Source organism: Melozone crissalis, unplaced genomic scaffold (assembly GCF_028551555.1).
Source record: "Melozone crissalis strain CALT ecotype California unplaced genomic scaffold, PUWL_Pcris_2 ptg000018l_1, whole genome shotgun sequence".
Taxonomy (NCBI): Eukaryota; Metazoa; Chordata; class Aves; order Passeriformes; family Passerellidae; genus Melozone; species Melozone crissalis.
The window spans coordinates 2,114,627-2,134,476 of NW_026535796.1; the positions used below are offsets into that span (position 1 = coordinate 2,114,627).

The 19,850-nt window shown below is 48.8% G+C and overlaps 2 protein-coding genes across 2 annotated transcripts; both read left to right on the forward strand.

Moving 5' to 3' along the window:
* The first annotated feature begins 418 nt into the window (after positions 1-418).
* LOC128936270 (proto-oncogene Mas-like) lies at positions 419-1,396 on the forward strand. The gene has a single exon (XM_054275071.1). The coding sequence runs from the start codon at positions 419-421 to the stop codon at positions 1,394-1,396; it is 978 nt and encodes a 325-aa protein (XP_054131046.1).
* Positions 1,397-17,727: 16,331 nt separating this feature from the next.
* On the forward strand, positions 17,728-18,626 carry LOC128936268 (proto-oncogene Mas-like). Its single transcript, XM_054275069.1, is given in 2 exon segments — positions 17,728-18,040; positions 18,043-18,626. Coding segments are annotated over 2 exon segments (897 nt in total).
* Positions 18,627-19,850: the final 1,224 nt, after the last annotated feature.

Consider the following 19,850-nt stretch of genomic DNA (forward strand, 5'->3'; position numbering starts at 1 on the left):
AACAACAGACTAAAATAACATACATCAATAAAGCTTCTTTTAATATTCACACAGTATTCATCCCTTAACTGTGAGAGGAATCATCCCATTATCTATCTATTACACATCCTTTAAAATTTTGGCCACTTTACTTTTGAAAAACTTCAGAAGAACTGAAAATGTTCATTCTTTATGTTATTTATCAGCCTCCAGCTAACCAGCCTGACCCTCCCACCTCCCTCTCCCACCCCACAATTTCAACTGCCCTCCTCCCCTGCACATCTCACTCCTCCCCAGTCCTCCTCCACCCACATCCTTCCCACTGCAGGGCGCTGCTCAGGAGCCACATGGTCCATCCCTGGATTCTCCAAGCACTGACTGCCCATCCACTCTGACCACAGCCAGGGGCCACATCCCACTGCCTGCCCAGCATCCATCTATGGAGGTGAGCACCATGTCCCCTCTTTTCACCTCACCGACTGACACACCTGCTCAGTGTGAGATCAATGTCTCCAACATGGCCATAGACTTTATGATGCTGATCGTTGGCCTCTGTGGGCTGGCTGGGAATGGAGTTATTCTCAGGCTCCTGCACGTTAATGCCATTACCCACTTCATCTCCAAACAGGCCAACGTTGACTTCCTCTTCCTCATCTTCATGTTGCCCTCCACCCTGCTCTTCCTTGTGGAGGAGGTTTCCTGCTCTGCTATAATGCCCCTGATGTATTTGAGCTTGCTTTTCCAGCTGTCGCTGTTCACCTACATTATAGGGCTGTACCGGCTGACGTTCATCAGCATTCAGAGATGCAGATCCATCCTCTGCCTGGTATTCTGTGGTTGCCAGCTGTCCGAACACTTGTTGTGGGTGTTGATGACTCCCCTGTTCTGGGTCCTCCTCTTCATTTCCTTTGCTGTCAATCCCACGGTGACTTCCCTGTGCCAGTCACACGAGCAGGAGCAATGCCAGGTGGCTGTCACCTCCATGTACGTCCTCAACCTTTTTCTATTTGCTGTACCCATGGTCATTTCCAGCACAATCCTCTTCATTCAACTCAAGCCTGGCTCCCAGCAGCAGCAACACAAGAGGCTTGACGTTGTTATCTTCCTCGTTGCACTCGTCAGTCTGCCCCTCAGTCTCTGGTTTCTCCTGCAGCAGCTCGGTTACACAGTTGTGTCCTCCCAGGCGCTTTTCCTACTTGGCTGCATCAACAGCAGCATCAAACCCTTCATCTGCTTCTTGGTGGGGAACTGGAAGAGAGACTGCTCCATGGGGAGCTGCTGGAGACACTGCTCCATGGGGAGCTGCAGGAGGTACTTCTCCATGCAGTCCCTAAGGGAGGCAATCCACAGTGTCTTTGGGGAGCCAGAAGGAAACACTGCCTGTGGAGGTGATCCTGTTGTGAACACAGTTATCTGAGCCTATTGATCCATTCCACTGCACTGCTGAAGGACCCTGGGACAGTGGCTGAGGGATTCCTTGAGTCTCCTGATCAATAAATACCCACAGGATCACCCTCCCTGTGCTGCTGCATCCCCAGCCCCTTTCCAGGCCGCTCTGGGCTCTGATCCGTGCTTGGGAGGCCTCAGCCTCGAGGAGCAGCCCCTGGGCTCAGCTCCTGTGGCGCTGATCAGAAACACCCTCTGCTCCCAGCAACTGCTGCTGTCCAACTGCCTCCTGGGCTTTCATCAACAGCCTTGGAAATTATTGTACTGCCCTGGATGCCACAGCATCCCTGCTCTGCCACTGTCCCAGGAAGCTGCCGGCCCCAAGTGTGGCCAGGCTGAACCATTGCTGGGAGTGCCGCCCATGCCTTGGGGCCCTGTGAGCAGCGGCCCCAAAGGAGAGCCTTGGAGCTCTGCTGGGCCCAGCAGCGCTGAGCAGAAGCTCCCTGGCACTGGGGCCTCTCCCAGCTGGGATCTCTCCCGGCTGCTGCCCTGGGCTGATCCCTGAACGCCGACGGCTCCTGGGCCCATCCCGCCAGGGCTCCAGGCCCAGCCCTTGGCCCAGGGAGGAGATGCAAAGGGATCCGCAGGGAGCATTTCACTGCCTGCCAGGGCAATTGCTCACAGGCACCTTGCACTCACTCTGCCTGGCTGGCTGTGTGCACACACGTCTGCATTTGCTGGGGCAAATGTGGCAGAAATGCTGCTCTCTCAGCTGTGTTAGTACCTCAGACATCTGAGCGAGTCAGGCCTGGAAGCAAGGTTAAGGCATGAGATACCATTCCAGCTAAATGCTGTAAAGTGTTATTTCTTTGCTGAATTTTTTTTTCAAGGTACAAAAGCAGGAATGGCTGGGAGCAGGAGAGACACTGCTCATGGTCCTAGATGAGTGGGAATGTAGGGGAAAATCTGGTCCCAACGCAGGCCTGGAGGTTGTCAGAGGGGTCCAGAAGGGTCAGAGAGCTCTCAAAGGGTCTGGAGGAGGTCAGGAAGGGTCTGGAGGCTGCTGATCTCAAATGTCCCAGCTGGAGGCAGCAGAGCCCAATGGACAGTGCTTCAAGGCGGGGAGCAGCCACGGGATGGGATGGGATGGGATGGGATGGGATGGGATGGGATAGGGAGTGGAGTGGAGATGGGAACTGGAAGTGACACCAAAATCACCCAGAATAAATTTTCAAACACAATGGGAAGCATTAGGAATCAGGCATTCTTTACCTCCAAAGGACACACAGTACGATGTCTGTTCGGAAGAATGAAAGTTTGGCAAAAAAGTCTCACATATATGTATGCTTAGCAGAAAGATTTTTGAATGTACAGTCTGATGAATGAATAGAGATGGAAGCAAGTTTTGATATAGAAGAAAATAATTGCTGAGCCAATATTGCTGGACAACCAAGGAGGCAAAGGGTAAGTTAGTGAGAGGGGGGCTTTATGACTTAGAGCAAAGGATAAACTCACCTCAAACGAGAAGATGTTTTTACCCACCAGAAAGATAGCACAGGCAAACAAGCCTGCTGATGCAACTTCTAGCTTTAACTGTAATGTACTAACTTTTAGTGATTGGAGAAAAGGAACATGAATATGGTAATTATAGTAGTTAGGATAGGCTAGAGATAAAAGTTAAGGTATAGATTGGTTCTACTGTATTAAGATGCTCAGCAAAGAAAAGTATGTAATGCAATGCAACCTAAACCAAAGGGTCTCCAGGCCTGGCTGCAGCTGGAGCTGACAGCTGTGGGCACAGGCTCTGTCACCCACGACACTGGACTGCTGGAACATCTTGTAATAAACTGCATCTTGAAGACCCACATGGAGTCCCACATCTCTCATTACGGTTCTTACACATCTCTCCATATTTCTGTTTGGGGTGAGACTTTACAACAGAGGTTGTGTGTCTTTCTTATCTAAAACATAAACATCACTTTCCTAGGACTCATTTCCATGCATCCATCTCCTTCTCCAAGTCCTTTCCTGATCCTGGAGGATCATTCAGAGGAGTCTCTGGTGGTTGTATTCACTGAGTGCTGAGATATTAAAGGTGACCTTGACTTGAACTTTTCCTTTGGCCATGTGCTTTTGCTTCTTGTTACAGAATTTGCCCCAAAACCACTGCAGGCCTCCAAATCTGTTTCTGTACTGGCTCCAGCCACATTTATCATCCTGTGTGATCCTGAGGAGCACATTGGAGCTGGGTTTTCCTCCTCTCTCCTGGGTCCTAGAACCCTATGGCCAGGAGGAGCAGGGACACTGCCAGGGTCCCTGGTGGAGCAGGGGAGGAGTGTGACTGTCAGGGGAAAAAAAGTCAGCCCTGGGTGAGTTCTGGGGTGTCAGAGCAGGCTGGAGGGGTCAGGAGAGGGTCAGAGGGGGCTGCAGGGGGTCTGGATGCTGGCAAAGCCAGAGGAGAGCAGAGCGTGACAGGCCACGCTCAGAGTGGGGGAGCGGCTCCATCTGGGAAAGCTGTGGGATGTGATAGGATGGGGTGAGGATGGAGAGTGGGGTGGGAATGGGGTGCAGAGATTGGGATAGGATAGGATAGGATAGGATAGGATAGGATAGGATAGGATAGGGAGCAGCTCAGCTCTGTTTCCTTGGGCCCAGGGGAGGCTTTGGCAAATATCCCTGAGCTCCTCACAGAATTGGAGTTACTTCTGACAAGCACCCAGCTGCCTCATCAGAACATTCAGCACTGTCAGCATTTCAGGGCCACCAGCACCACCAGCATCCCTCTGCTGCTGGAGGGACCGTGACCTGTGTCAGAGAAGAAAAGCAGGGAATGGTAGAAACCTGCAAGGAGAGGGAAGGCAGTCGGAGAATGGGCCACTCTGCAGGGAAGAAATGTTTCCCATCAGGAGGGAATGATAAACCATCTGCAAAATGTTTCATTTGGAGCTTTTGACAAAAGTCACTTCCTCTGTAGCAAAAAGCCATGATAAATAAATGTGAGGAAGTGAAATTCTTACATAGCCAAAGATGCAATTTCTGACTTTCCCATGACTCCACCGAGCCTTGGGGAGCAACACCAGGACAGGGCACAGGCAGAGGAGCCAGCAGGATGGGAATGGGGAGCTCCTGGTGACCTGGGCACTTTCTCCTTCATGTCCCTGACCTGGCAGGAGCCGCTTTAGGACATGGATCCCAAAGGAACAAGAGGGACCAGGAAGCGCCGCTGATCTGCACAGACCCCTTTGCCTGCTGCTGCCCCACAGGGAACAGGTCAGTGGAATGTTTGCCTTCCTCCCTACCCCACCTTCCTCTCCTGCAGCAACTGCTCTGTTCCTGCCACACTCTCACGGTGACTGCAGGGCCCTCCCCAGCTCTCCTCTCCTCTGCCCTGAGCTTCCCTTCTGTGTCTTCTTCTGAACTCCCAAGCCTCCTACCTTTGTCTCCCAGCAACTTCCACTGCCCTCCTCCCCTGCACATCACATCCCTCCCCACTGAACCCTTCCCACTGCAGGGAGCTGCTGAGGAGCCACATGGTCCATCCCTGGATTCTCCAAGCACTCATTGCCCATCCACTCTGACCACAGCCAGGGGCCACATCCCACTGCCTGCCCAGCGTCCATCCATGGAGGTGACCACTGTGTCCCCATCTCCTGCCTCACCCACTGAAGGAGATGATCTGTGTGAGATAGAGGTCACCAGCGTGGCCATACACAGTGTGACACTGCTCATCTGAGGAGCCAGAGCACAGCCCTGTTCCCAGCCTGAAAACCCATAACTCTGGCATCTTCACGCTGGCTGTCGCCGACTTCCTCTTCCTTCTCCTCACAGTCCCCTCTGCCCTCCTCTTCCTGCTGGAGGATGTGTCCTGCTCTCCTATTCTCCCCCTGCTGTACCTGAGTTTCCTTTTCCAGCTCTCAGTGGTCTCCTACTACTGGGGGCTGTTCTTGCTCACGCCGGCTGGCACTGTGCTCTACATGTTCAAGATCTTCCAGTGCTGCCGCTGGGACCTTTCCGAGCGAATGTGGCTGGTGGTGGGAAGTGTCCTGTCCTGGGCCTTCTTTGCTCTCCTCACTGTCATTGCCTTGTGATATTCCTCTGCCACTCACAAGAGCAGGAGCACTGCCGGCTGCCTCTCATCTCCATGTACACCATCATCCTGCTCTTTTTGGCTGCTCCCGTGGCCATTTCTGGCACAATTGACTTAATGAAGGCCAAGTGGGGCTCCCAGCAGCAGCAGCCCAAGAGGTGTGACATGCTTCTCCACCTCACTGCACTGTCAACTCTCCTCCTCAGCTTCTGCCATTTCCTGCAGCAGCTTGGGTACATTGCTGTGCCTTCCCAGGCTGTTTTCCTGCTCACCTGTAGAAACAGCAGCCTCAAACACCCCCTTCATCTACTTCTTGGTAGGGAGCTGCTGGAGGCCCTGTCCCATACGACTCTCCCACCAGAAGGTCTTCAATGAGTAGAATGAAAAATGTGCCCGCAGAAATTATGCTTCCAGGGACATGGGAGAGTCAGCCTGTTGATCCCACGAAAAATGACCACTCACTTAGTAAAATTTTTAAAGGTTTTTAAACCTTAACAAATATTACAACAAATGGAGTAAATCAGGAAAAATAACAGCACTGGGAGCCCCTCCAGTGGCTGCCTTGCATATGGCTCACCCACAAAATGGCTGTTCTGTCTCTTATACCCCTGAGGGTTGTATCAGCCAACTCTGGCCCCTCTAAAATTCTGTCAGTCACCTCTTCTTTGGCATTTATTGGTGAAGACTACTTTCTTGTAACTTGATTGGAAAGTCAGGTGTCGTCATGTTGTGCCCCCTTAGAAACAAGTTTTTCCATTCCCAACTGCCACATTGTCTTGGTTTGAAAAGACAGGTGTCTGCTAAGGAAGGCAGCAGGCCTCCCCTGAAATGGAAAATATAAACCCCCTCCCTCTGAATTGTTATAATTTTGAAATTAAGGGGGCTCTCAGGCAAAGATATGGGACCAGGAATAACAGTTCCTTAATAGGGAAGAAAATTTTAAAAACCAAAAAAATAAACAACGCAGAAATACAAAACAACACAGACAGAGTCAGAATACGACCTGCCACCCTGTGGGTCAGGGTGTTGGTAGCAGTCCCATTAAAGGGTGGCTGCAGCCCCCCTGCAGTGCCAGCTGTGGTTCTGTTGGAGCAGGGATCCTGGAGAAGGATGGAGTTTCCCTCTGAAGGTCCAGTGGGGATGTAGATGGACCTGGTCTTCCTCTGAAGATCCAGTGAAGAAAGCTGCTCCTCTGGGAATCCAGTGGGGAAAGGCTGGCTGTGGTCTTCCAGATCTCAGATTATATCCACGGGGGAATTCTTGGCTCTTCCCTCTGGGCAGAGCTTCTCACAATGCCGTAATTTTATCAGTCATGCAGTGAGACTCAATGGCCCATTAACAGAAGATATCTCCCCAGAGGGATGACTGTTGTGGAAGAGATAAAGAAAACTGCTTAATTAACAGAAGATAACTGCCCCATCAGATAGGAATAGAATACACACCCCCATTTCCAGCCTAAGACACCCATGCAACAGGTATATGTACATGCCTTCTTTTTACCTGTCCTAGACAAGCTAGGCTGTCTGATGGCAGCAATACAGAGGGAGGGAGAAGGGGACTATGGGGAGAACAGAGGACATCTAAACAACAGAGTACAATAACATAGCTATACATCAATAAAGCTTCTTTTAATACACACACAATATTTATCCCTTAATTGAGAGAGCCAATCATATCATTATTTATCTATAACAAACCCTCCTATTTTTTTTTAGAAGTTATTTGGCTCAAGCAATTAAATTTTATTTTCGATTTTGATTATATACTTAAGCTTTTCTTAAGTGAAGTTTGATTTTGAATGAGTTGTAATAGTGTCTGTTGATATGGGTGAGGACAATGGAAAAGGGAAAGAAATCTCAGGTCTTCTTTGTCTTCTTTAAGTAAAATGTTTTGTGGAGTTTGTGACACGAATTGGTCTGAGCAGAAAAAATGGAGTAACAGAGGTCTAGTATGGCTTTTACCTCCTCCTGCCATGCCTATAGGATTGCTGCCTGCAGTAGGGTTATAATTTTCTTGGTGGTGAGTACAGGGGCCAATCTGGTGCTGCCCTCTGGTTCCCATCATACTTCAGTTTTTAAATGAATCATTTTACCACTTTTTACTGATCCTTTCCTTAACAGATACTTGAAATTTTCATAGCAATATTATATTAATGATTAATACAATTTAGATTCTCTGTTCAAAATGTTACTTAAATAGTTTTTTAAAGCATGCAGAGTAGTCTTGTGAGGCTTTCACTTGTCTTTCACAAAGTGCAGCAACAGGGCGACAACGTTAATCTATCAATCTACAAGAATGAGTTCACACACTTATAAGTTCTTACAAGTCTACAGCAAAATTAAGGCACAAGTTAAGAATATAAATAACAGCAGTTTGAATGGGCTGGTTTGTAAGCATTCTTGTCTTCTCAGAATGGCTCAGTGGAAGCAATTTCTCTTCTTTATGATCTGTGTTAGTGCACTTAATCTTTGGGGTTTTGCAAAACTTCTAGGGTTTCTGCTTCCATGGAACTGTCTGGTGGGTTGTGTGTGTACCCTCACCTTGCAGTCAGTGGTAGAGACCTAAGAATGCTTTTGATTCTTGATCTTGGTGCCAGGGGACCACGCTTTGTATTTCTGTTATAAAAGAAGTTGAACTCTACATATTGTAACAAAATGTACACAGGGAGCTAGGGGTTGCTCTGGTCAGCAGAGTTCAGTAGTGATACATCCACATTGACACACACAAACACACGTCTGGGTTCTTCTTTCTCAGGTGATGTAGTAGCCGGATGCAGGGAGCTGTGCATCCAGAGCTGTGTCTCTGGGTGTGCTCAGCCTATGTGTGCACTCAGGGGTATGTGTATAATCAGCACACACACAGAGGTACTTGCTCACTGGCATACAGCCCTGGCGTACAGCGGTACCTGTCAGCAGCACACACTTGCACACACACATGGAGCTGTGCATGCTCACCTTGTGCACAGTAGCACACGTGTGCCACAGAGACACTCACTTATGTACAGTCTCTACTAATGTACATGCACTCACAAACACGAGACTTGCTTGCATGCAGAACTTGTGTACATTAACATGAGTATACAAATCTGTGCACACTAATACGTGCAGTGTCATACACTTTAACACACATATCTTACACAGGGCCATGTTCACACTTGCAGAGTCTCTGTACGCTCAAACACAGAGCTGTGCACAGACTGAGTCACACCTGAGAGGGGGTAATTTAACATCTATGCACACAGTAGGGCACACAACACGGGTACACCTTGGCAATTGTGTGTGCACCCAGAGCTGTGCACACTGGCACACACACAGGTACTGTATGTGCAGACACACACACCATGGACAGGGGGGTCTGAGCCTGTTGAACCCTTCAAGTGCCCCCATGCAGGACCATGGGGCAGTGACTTAGGATCACCCTCCCACCCTTATTCCTGCAGGGAAAGGGAGCAGAGGCAGTGAAAAGGGCCATGTGTGAGGCATGCTCTGCACAGAGCACATTGGAGCATGGATTTGCTCCTCCCTCACAGGTCTTAGAGCCAAAATAATCTTTTCCAACATGGCTGTGACCCCAGAATTCCCCCTGGCACCTGGTTCCTGCATCCCACTGAGGTCTGATATCAATAAACAGCACCGTGAACCCTGAGCTGCCTTTGTCCCCTCTGCCAGCGCTTCCCGGCTTCCTCTGGCTGCTGCTGCCAGCCGGGAATGTGGCTGGAGGGAGGGGACAGAGAGGTAGTTAGCCAGGAATTCTGTGACTGTTTAGAAATTTCTGTAATGAACTATGTTTAATTAGTTAAGGCATATTTGACTGTGGATTTTAGCTGTTTTGGTTTTAGATCTGTGTTGGCTGAGTGTCTGTAGAAAACTCTATTGACCCATAGCCCTTAGAGAACTTAACCAATAGCTGGAGAACAAAATTCAATAAAGTACTGTTAATGGTTATCATATAACTAGAAAATAATTGGACGTCGTAGAATAAGAATGATATCATGAGATAATTAGGAGTTTGGAAACCTATATGTCGGAGAATGACTTAAAGAAAAGGCCATGAGACATACAATTGAGAGAAAAGTATAAGGGAAAAGTAAAGCAGTTTCTAACAGTTCTCAGCCTTCTGATTTGTATAAACGATTAGACTCTCTCAGGCATCATTCTATAAACAATGGAGTTCTCAGATTGTCTTCCCATAACAAGCGGAACACCGTCTCTGGGAAGGCCTGCCATCCTGAGAACAGATGCAGAAGTTTTGGGAACACTGGTTTCTGTTTTAGTTTCTGGTTTCTGTTTTGGTTTCTGTTTTTGATAAACAATTGTAGGTATTCTAAAACAAAGGGAGTGGTTAGAAGTTTCTCTGTTAGCCTATCATGAAATTGGATTACAGAATATTCATGAAGTTCATTAGTATTGTTATTTAAGGTGATGGATTGATCAATAAAATGGGAGTTCGATGCATTACCAGGATGGTCGATTCTCCCCTTCACTTCAATATATGGTGACCTCCGACCGTGATAGCGAACACCACGGGGAAGCGAACGCCACGTGAAGTGAAGCCAGGTTCGGGTTCCGTAAGATCGAAACTGCAGCCGGAACAGCAAAGAAGCGCAGAAGACAAAGCCGAGGGTAACCCGCCGGCCCGCGCCGCACTGCGAGTGACTATACAGATAGGCTCGTCCGATACATGCGGCCGCGACCTTGATTCGAAGAGCTGCAACGTGCGCACATAGGTATGGAAAGGCAAGCCGCATATGAACTTTTTATTACCCTTTTGCAAAAACGGCAAATTAAGGGAATAGATTTACAGAAAGAATTACCAGGTCTTTTAGCTTATGGCCTAGAAAGGGGGATCTTTATAAATCCTCACACAGTTCACGAATTGTTGGAGTGGCGTAGATTTGGTGATTTATTGTGGCAGGCTACGTTAGATGATGATAAAACTGCTAAGAAGTGGGGTAAATTATGGCGGGTCGTTAACACCGAACTGCTGCTATTTCAAGCTGAAAAAAGGGCTGCCTTAATGAGCCAGGCGCAGACCGCCTCGCTGCCCGCCGCGCAGCCCCCCTTAACGGGCCAGGCTACAAGCCCGGCTACGAGCCAGCCTACAAACCAGGCTACGCAGACTGCTTTAGTACCCGCTTCGCAGCCCCCCCTAACGAGCCAAGTTCCGCGGGGTGCCTTGTTGTCTGCTTTGCCGCAGGCTACACAGAGCACTTTTGACTCTCCCGTACCTGCTGCGTCTCAGCAGCTGGGGCCAAATACGTGTACTCCGTTCCCGACAAGCAATCAGCCGGTCCCTGGGTCAGAAAGCGGCTTGGCGGTGGCGATTGCAAGGGAAAGACGGGACGCGTGGGCTGCCCTGGCCAAAGATGCAATTGACAAGGGAGATCAGGAGCTGATAAGTTCGGCTCGAGAGCTGGTTTGTCCGGTTGTCTTTAACCCTCAGGCTGGAGGAGGTTTTCAAGCCACAATTAGCGCTCTTGACTGGAAGCTATTATCTCAATTGTGAGCTACTGTTAGTCAGTTTGGATTTAAAAGCGAACCAGCTAAGCAAATGCTCGATTATATTTTTGACACCAGTATCCTTCTTGTTAATGATTGTCGTGGGATAGTTAAATTAATTTTTACTCAACATCAACAATTGCTGTTTAACGCCCACTGGCAAGCTTTAGCTAATGAATGTGTGGCAGTTCAAAGGCAGCCGGGGGACCCCTTGCATGGTATCACTATAAATGAGCTTATGGGTCTGGGACCTTTCCATCGTACTGATGCACAAGCTTTAATAGGTCCGGAAAAGTGCCGGGAGGCAATGCGGTTAGTCAGACTCGCGATAGATATGGTAAAGGAACCAGGAGGGATACCAGTGTATGTGGGAATTAAGCAAGGCAAAGATGAGACATTTGGCGCTTTTGTTGATAGAGCTGCGGCTGCAATTAAGAGAGCAGGCGTGCCAGAATATTTGCGCGAGGTCCTACTCAAGCAGTGTGCGATTCAAAATTGTAATTCTGCTACTAGAAACATACTTAATGCTTTAGGTGCGGATTGGACTGTAGAGGAAGCATTAGAGAGGATGGCTCTTATTCCTACCGGGCAGCAGGCTTTTGTGGCGGATGTACTCAAGCAGATAGGAATAGGTTTTCGAAAACAGGCAAGGTCCTCTCAGAGTCAGGTGTTAGCCGCTTTTGCACCTCTTCAAGGGTCAGCTGCGTTTGCAGCATCAAATAAAGAGGGCCGCACGAAATGCTGTCGATGCGAAGGCACGGGCCGCTTGCGCCGGGAATGCCAAGCACCATCAGAAGTCATCGCTGCATCATCGGTACTCTTTCCTGCCTCTAACCCTCCGCAGCAGGGAGCCTTCAACCCGACACCACAGGGAGCCGCCGCGGGCGAAGCAGAACTGTCGCGTAGGGAGTGACCCGCAGCGCAAAGCAGAGATGAATTGGCAAAAGGACTTAACAGGACTTTGGGCTTATAGTTACGGTAAAGGGATTTTCCATATGGTTTACGGATTAACGGAAATGTGTGAATTCGGTGATTTATGGTAGAATTGCAGTGCTGTGCTACTCCGAACTTGGCACGGGCGCACCAGAGGCAGCGGCGGGAAGATCAAAAGCCGCCGCCACAGGAGCCGAGCCGCGCCGCCCCCGAGACCGGAGCCGCTGCGCGGGAGCAGCCGCGCCGCTGCCGCAGAAACCAAGCCGCGCCACCCCGAGAGCCGCGCCAGAAGTGAACAAAGAGCGCCGCGGGGGGAGCGACCGGAGCCGCATCGCCCTCATGTGTGAACTGGGGGCCAGATGTCTACAGGCGGCCAGTTGCTGCTTGGGAACAGTGACTGGGCATCAGAGAGCAGGCGATGGAGGAGCAATCATGCTGTGCATTGATAGTTTTCGTCCTGCTGCTTAGATCGACCGACATCTTTTCTGGGCTCTGATGAGCGTCCAGCGCCATCCATTTTCAGGGCTAGTTGATTCGGCAAGTGAGTTGTCACACACTCCTTAGCGGATTCCGACTTCAGAGTGCTTTTTCGAGCGGTAGCGCTTCTCCCTCCGCTCCGTAGCCGGCAAAAGCTACAGTTTAAGATCTAACAGCCGTAATAACTGTGACTTTTGTCAACAAAAGAAAAGATTCCTATTGCAATTAAAAGACCAGTGAAACTAAACAAGAGACACCAAGGACTGTTGCTGTCAGGATGTTTTTCACCTAAGTTAGTAAAGATCTTTTGTTCTCCCCAGCACAGACTGTAAAGCAGAAATCAGCGTAAATGAATGCGAGAGTCAAATTTCGGCCGATTTGGCTCAGCATTGGTTATGCTGTCTTGGAAACACCTGTATTACCAGAGACTTTGAACATCAGAAGCCCGGATGGCTGGGCCGGTGGAACATTAGACTTTAAAGCTGTGTTTTGAAAAGCTTAAAAATGTTGAGATGTGTTGGATTGATTGTATGAGTGAGATGTTGTGAGTGTGTTTTTGGTATAAATGCTGCAGCAAAGACGTGAGAAAGGTTGTTTTGGTTGAGTGTTTTGGAGTCAGGCCTGTGAGTGAGTGATAGTAAATGTTATATATTATTTCTATAGTAAGTTTTATCTGTTATTAAGTAGTTTAAGTTGGGTTATCAATTAAGTGCCATTAAATGTTAAGGTTAAGTTTGTTGAGTTTGTTTTCGGTTGGGTTCGAGGTCTTCTAAGTTTAAATTATATATAGGTTTGAGTTGTGTGAGATTTAAAGAAAATTAAATTTTTGTTAAGTATTATTAAGTAAGTTAAGTTAGATTCTGTTAAGTTTGCATTAGATTTAAGTGATTTTACATGATTTACAAATAAGTCTGTTAAGTTAAGTATTTTAAGTGCTTTAAATGCATGCTATCTTTTCACCACTCCAAATTAACAAGGACTGAGAATTGCCCAGCTGATGCCATTTGAGCCAAATGACTAAAGGATTACAAACTGAAAACTGACTTTGAACATTTCTGGGAAGCTCATGAAAAAAGGTGGATGTGATAAATTCAAGGACAGAAAGAATCATTTTCAGACTTTTTCACCTTCTCTCCAGGTTGCATGAATGAAAACAGCTAACAGCTTTCTTTTCTTAGTCCAATTACCGCCTGTCGTGCAATGCCTGATAAGGCCGTAACACGCCGTTGCCGGACGACCTGGGAATATAATTGGGAGTGGGCACTACGGAATGAGACAGAGCTAAACACTGCCTCAGCTTTAGACCTTTATGAATCTCATGAGCAAAAATCTTGGCTTATTATCGGTGGGAGGTACAGTGTATTTTGAAAAAGGTTAAAGATCAAAGTGCTTCATATATAGCCTCGATAAGGTGTAGGAAACTGGTGCCTTTAACATCACATTCTGTTGTAGGCCCTATAAGAGGAGATCCCAATCAAGCATTAGATAATTGCAGTTCAGCTTTGATTACTCTAATTTCCAAAGGATGAGTCAGCATAAACAGACATGGGCTACTCTGGATTCATCTCTAAACCTGGAAATAGTGTCCAAACAGCTTTATAACCAGTGTAAAGGCTCTACTATTATGACACCTAAGATATTTTTAATTTGTGAAGATAGAGCCTGGAATGGAATACCAGCCCAAGCGCAGGGTGGATCTTGTTATTTAAGCAAGTTATCATTATTCCACCTCTGAGCACTGGTTCTGATCCTTCTCCACAGGATCACATTTCTGACACTGAGTGTCCTGTTTGTTCTCAGGCCTTTGGTGTAGCTGAGCCCTGACAGAGTGGGGTCTGTACTTTTGGAGTTTGTTATGAGGCCCACATGAAGCTGCTCTGAAGTTTAAAGTGTTGCCAAGCATAGTGGATGAGTTCCCTTCTCTTTTCTTTGCCCCTGATAGTGAACAGGAGGTAATGTCTCCTCCACAAGAGTTTCTGTGAGGAAAAACTTCACCATTATCTTACCTTGTTGCATTCAAAAAATAGTCAGTAAGATAATAGAAAAAACCTACAAACTAACCTCCTTTCTTAAAAAAGAAAAAACGGGGGAAATGTCGGAGAATGACTTAAAGAAAAGGCCATGAGACATACAATTGAGAGAAAAGTATAAGGGAAAAGTAAAGCAGTTTCTAACAGTTCTCAGCCTTCTGATTTGTATAAACGATTAGACTCTCTCAGGCATCATTCTATAAACAATGGAGTTCTCGGGCTGTCTTCCCATAACAAGCGGAACACCGTCTCTGGGAAGGCCTGCCATCCTGAGAACAGATGCAGAAGTTTTGGGAACACTGGTTTCTGTTTTAGTTTCTGGTTTCTGTTTTGGTTTCTGTTTTTGATAAACAATTGTAGGTATTCTAAAACAAAGGGAGTGGTTAGAAGTTTCTCTGTTAGCCTATCATGAAATTGGATTACAGAATATTCATGAAGTTCATTAGTATTGTTATTTAAGGTGATGGATTGATCAATAAAATGGGAGTTCGATGCATTACCAGGATGGTCGATTCTCCCCTTCACTTCAATACCTATACACACAAGAGGACTTGATAATAAATTCTAAGAGATAAATTGTAATGGCAATAAAGGAGCCAATTCATAGGCTTGGGCACCTAAGAAAAGGAAATTGTCTAACTAGGACATCAAATCTGATGAATTGTTCTTTAGCGGGATAAAACCTGGGTTATGCATTACTCTAAGAGAGACAGTATATTGTAGTAATTAAAAGTAACAAAAAAACAATGTCATGATATAAAAAATTGATAGCATTTCAAAGAATATTTATCAAAAAATCTTGGATATTATAGAGTATAAAAATGCCTGGAAATTCTTGTTTCTTTGAACACGTCTATGGCGAATATATTTCCACTATGTTCACAATTTCGACTCAAAATTCTTCCTAGCCTAAAACAATTTCCTGTAAGACTTCAATGTCTTGGTGTCAGAGAGGACACAGCAATGGCCTGTGCTCCCTGAAGCAACCATGATCTTCAGTGGCCAGAGCTGGGCTGGCACAGACACGATGGCCCAGGGGCTCAGCATTCCCCACCCCGAGTGCTCTGTGAGTGTCACAGCAGAGATATCCCCTAAGACCTTTAATTTTTAATTTTGTGAGCCAGGTGCAAAGATGTCTCTGCCTTCAGAAATTCTTCCTCTCCACTTCCTTCAGCTGCTCCCTCAGCAGACTCAGAAGGTGCAGCAGCAAGGAGAGGAGGAGGCCGTGATCCTCAGCACATCCACCCCCTTCCAGGAGCCGGGTGACAGCTGTGTTTGTCACCATGGGCTCCACGGGCATCACCCCCCTCCCTGGGGCTTCCCTGAGGCCACCAGCCCCACCACACCCCACACCTTCTCTCCAGCCCCACCACACCCCACACCTTCTTTCCAGACCCACCACACCCCACACCTTCTCTCCAGCCCCACCACACCCCACACCTTCTCTCCAGCCCCACCACACCCCACACCTTCCCACCACATCTTCCCAGCAGCTCCATCATGTCCCACCCCTCCCACACCACCCTCCCATCCCACTCCCCATGCAGCCCACCCACCTCCCGTCCTTCCCATCCCTCCCAGCCCCGGGCCTCAGGCTCCACTCCCTCCCCAGGGCTGCTCACCCCAGCCTGCCCCGGAAGGCTTTGGGGCCGTCTTTCTCTTGGAGATGCCCCTCCCCAGCTCCATCCCTGCTCTCCAGCCCCCCAACCTCCTCTGGACACAAACAAGAGGCACTACAGGGATGGCTCCACTGCTGTTCATTGGGCTGGAGAAGCATGGAATTGCCAGGAGGAGCAGAAACACTGCTGGGGTTCCTGAGTGGGGCAGGAGAGGAGCGGGGCTGTCTGGAGGGGAAGGCAGCCTGGGGGGAATTTCTAGAGGATGTCAGAGGGGGCATGATGCCTTAGGATCTTAGCCTTTCTATTTTTCATATCCTGTACTGCATTAGTGCATAACTCTAAATTCCATGGAAAGCGTTAGTTAACTGTCTGCACATTTTGCTCAGACAAAACAATCCCTCTAGGCCTGAAATTCAAGAACACTCTACTGCCTCAGGCCTAGAAAAGTATAGACAAAAGTGAATTGGGGAGGGCAAACTGGGGCTAAATGACTTCATTACCTGAAGCTGTCATTGGAGGATTAACCCCAGATTTGTAAATGGACCAAACTTTTATCTGTCTGAAAAACTCATGACCATTGTCCATTTTGGGTGCAGCCCCTCTTGGAGGCTTGGAGAGCCCAAGGTGAACCTTTTGAAGGCCTTTCATCAAAGCCTCCTTTTATTCTCTTCACCTGGTCTGGCCTCTGTTCCAGGGAGCCAGCCCAAGGCATCAGGCAGACAGGGGCTGGAGGGGGCAGGAGGGCTCTGGGTGCCACCAATCCCAAATCTGCCACTGGACAGCAGCAGAGCCCAACAGGCCACACCTGCAGCCAGGGAGAGGCCAGGGACTGGGAACCCATCGCAATGGGATAGGATGGGATGGGATGGGATGGGATGGGATGGGATAGGATGGGATGGATGAGGTGTGATAGCAGAATCAGACAGAATAAAGTTGCTAACACCAACCAATGGTGCTCGCAAAGGAAACATTAGGAAGCAGGACATGCAGTAGTATCTCTTTATGTCTTTGTGTGTTGTGAGACTTTACAACAGTGTTTTTATCCATTATACCCATACATAGAGAATAACATTTTTTCTTGTCTAGTACATAAACACCATTTTCCTAGAACTCATTTCCAGGCATCCACTTCCTGCTGAACAGCCTTTCATGTCCTGGGCTTCATTCAGAGGGGTCTATGGTGGTTGCATTCACTGAGTGCTGAGATGTTAAAGGTGACCTTGCCTTCAACTTTTCCTTTGGCCATGTGCTCTTGCTTCTTCTAACAAAACTTACCCCAAAACCGCAGTGGACCTCCTTATCTGTTTCTGCACTGGCTCCAGCAGCATTTATCATCCTAGGTCCACATCTTCAAATTCATTTATCTCTCTGGCCAGTTTGTCTTGGAGCAATTCAGGGGGGAAGAAAATGTTAATTCTCTCTTATTTATCAATCCCCTGCACACCAGCCCAACCCTCCCACCCCTCAGTTTCCACCACCCTCCTTCCCTGCACATCTCACTCCTCCCCACTGAATCCTTCCCACTGCAGGGAGCTGCTGAGGAGCCACATGCTCCATCCCTGGATTCTCCAAGCACTGACTGCCCATCCACTCTGACCACAGCCAGGGGCCACATCCCGCTGCCTGCCCAGCGTCCATCCATGGAGGTGAGCACCATGTCCTGTCTTTTCATCTCACCAACTGATGCACCTGGTCAGTGTGAGATCAATGTCTCCAACATGGCCATGCACATTGTGATGCTGCTCATTGGCCTCTGTGGGCTGGCTGGGAACGGGGTGTTCCTCTCGCTCCTGCACATTAATGCCATCACTGACTTCATATTCTATCAGGCCATCACTGACTTCCTCTTCCTCATCTTCATGTTGCCCTCCACCCTGGTATTCCTTGTGGAGGAGGTTTCCTGCTCGGCTACAATGCCCTCAATATATATGAACCTGCTTTTCCAGCTGTCACTGTTCACCTACAATATAGGGCTGTACCGGCTGACATTCATCAGCATTGAGAGGTGCAGGTCCATCCTCTGCCTGTTTTTTTTGGTTGCCAACTTCCTGAGCACCTGCTGAGGGTGGTGATGAGTGTCTTGTACTGGGCCCTCCTCTTTGTTGTCATCGCTGTCAATCCCACGGTGACTTCCTTGTGCCAGTCACACGAGCAGGAGCAATGTCGGGTGATTCTCACTTCCATGTACGCCCTCAGCCTCTTCCTATTTGCAGCACCAATGGTTATTTCCAGCACAATTCTCTTCATTCATCGCAAGCCTGGCTTACAGCAGCAGCCACTCAAGATGCTTGACATTGTTATCTTCCTTGTTGCACTCTTCAGTCTGCCCCTCAGTCTCTGGAATTTACTGCAGCAGCTCGGTTACACCGTTGTGCCCTCCCAGGTGGTTTTCCTGCTCACCTGCATCAACAGCAGCATCAAACCCTTCATCTGCTTCTTGGTGGGGAGCTGGAAGAGAGACTGCTCCATGGGGAGCTGCTGGAGACACTGCTCCATGGAGGGCTGCAGGAAGCACTCCTCCATCCAGTCCCTAAGGAAGGCGATCCACAGGGTCTTTGGGGACCCAGAAGAAAACACTGACTGTGGAGATGAACCTTCTGTGGACACAGGGGTCTGAGTCCGTTGATCTCTTCCACTACACTGGTGAAGGACCCTGGGACAGTGGCTGAGGGATTCCTTGAGTCTCCTGATCAATAAATACCCACAGGATCACCCTCCCTGTTCTGGTGCCTCCCAGGCCCTTTCCAGGTCGCTCTGGGCTCTGATCCGTGCTTGGGAGGCCTCAGCCTTGAGGAGCAGCCCCTGGGCTCAGCTCCTGTGGCGCTGATCAGAAACACCCTCTGCTCCCAGCAACTGCTGCTGTCCAACCACCTCCTGGGCTTTCATCAACAGCCTTGCAAATTATTGTACTGCCCTGGATGCCACAGCATCCCTGCTCTGCCACTGTCCCAGGAAGCTGCCGGCCCCAAGTGTGGCCAGGCTGAACCATTGCTGTGAGTGCCGCCCATGCCTTGGGGCCCTGTGAGCAGCGGCCCCAAAGGAGAGCCTTGGAGCTCTGCTGGGCCCAGCAGCGCTGAGCAGAAGCTCCCTGGCACTGGGGCCTCTCCCAGCTGGGATCTCTCCCGGCTGCTGCCCTGGGCTGATCCCTGAACGCCGACGGCTCCTGGGCCCATCCCCCCAGGGCTCCAGGCCCAGCCCTTGGCCCACTCCCCATCCCTGGAAGTGTTCCAAGCCAGGCTGGATGGGGTTTGAAGCAGCCTGGTCTAGTGGAAGGTGTCCCTGCTTGCAAAGGGTGAGATCAGGAAAAAACAACCACAGGTATTCCCAAGGCTGAGGGGGAGGAGGATGAACTCTCGTGAAGGGCTGCAAGGGGCACCCCAGCACCCCAGCATCTGGTCTCCAATAACTTTTATTGCATCATCAGGGGTACTGTCAGTAATAAATGTGGGCTCTGATGCTGATAACCTGCTGCAAGCCTGTCGTGGTTTGGCACTGGTCACACGCCAGGCACCCATGAAAGCCGTTCACTCACCTTCTCCTGCTCTCAGCTGGGCAGAGGAGAGGGAAACAAAAATTAACAAAGGGCTCATAAGTTGAGATGAGGACTGGGAGAAAAAACACTCCAAGAATAGAAAAACGGATTCAAATTTCATGCTTTTGAGTGATTTTATAATTACAGATTTAAAGGCCGATAATGAGAAACAAAACAAAGCTTTAAACCACCCTTTTTTCCCCTGGTCCCTTCCCTCGTTCCCACCAACAGTGTAGGGAAACAGGGTGAGGGCATTCTTCACCAGCATTGAAGTACTGCCAAGTAAAAACTGTTAACCTGGAAACGACC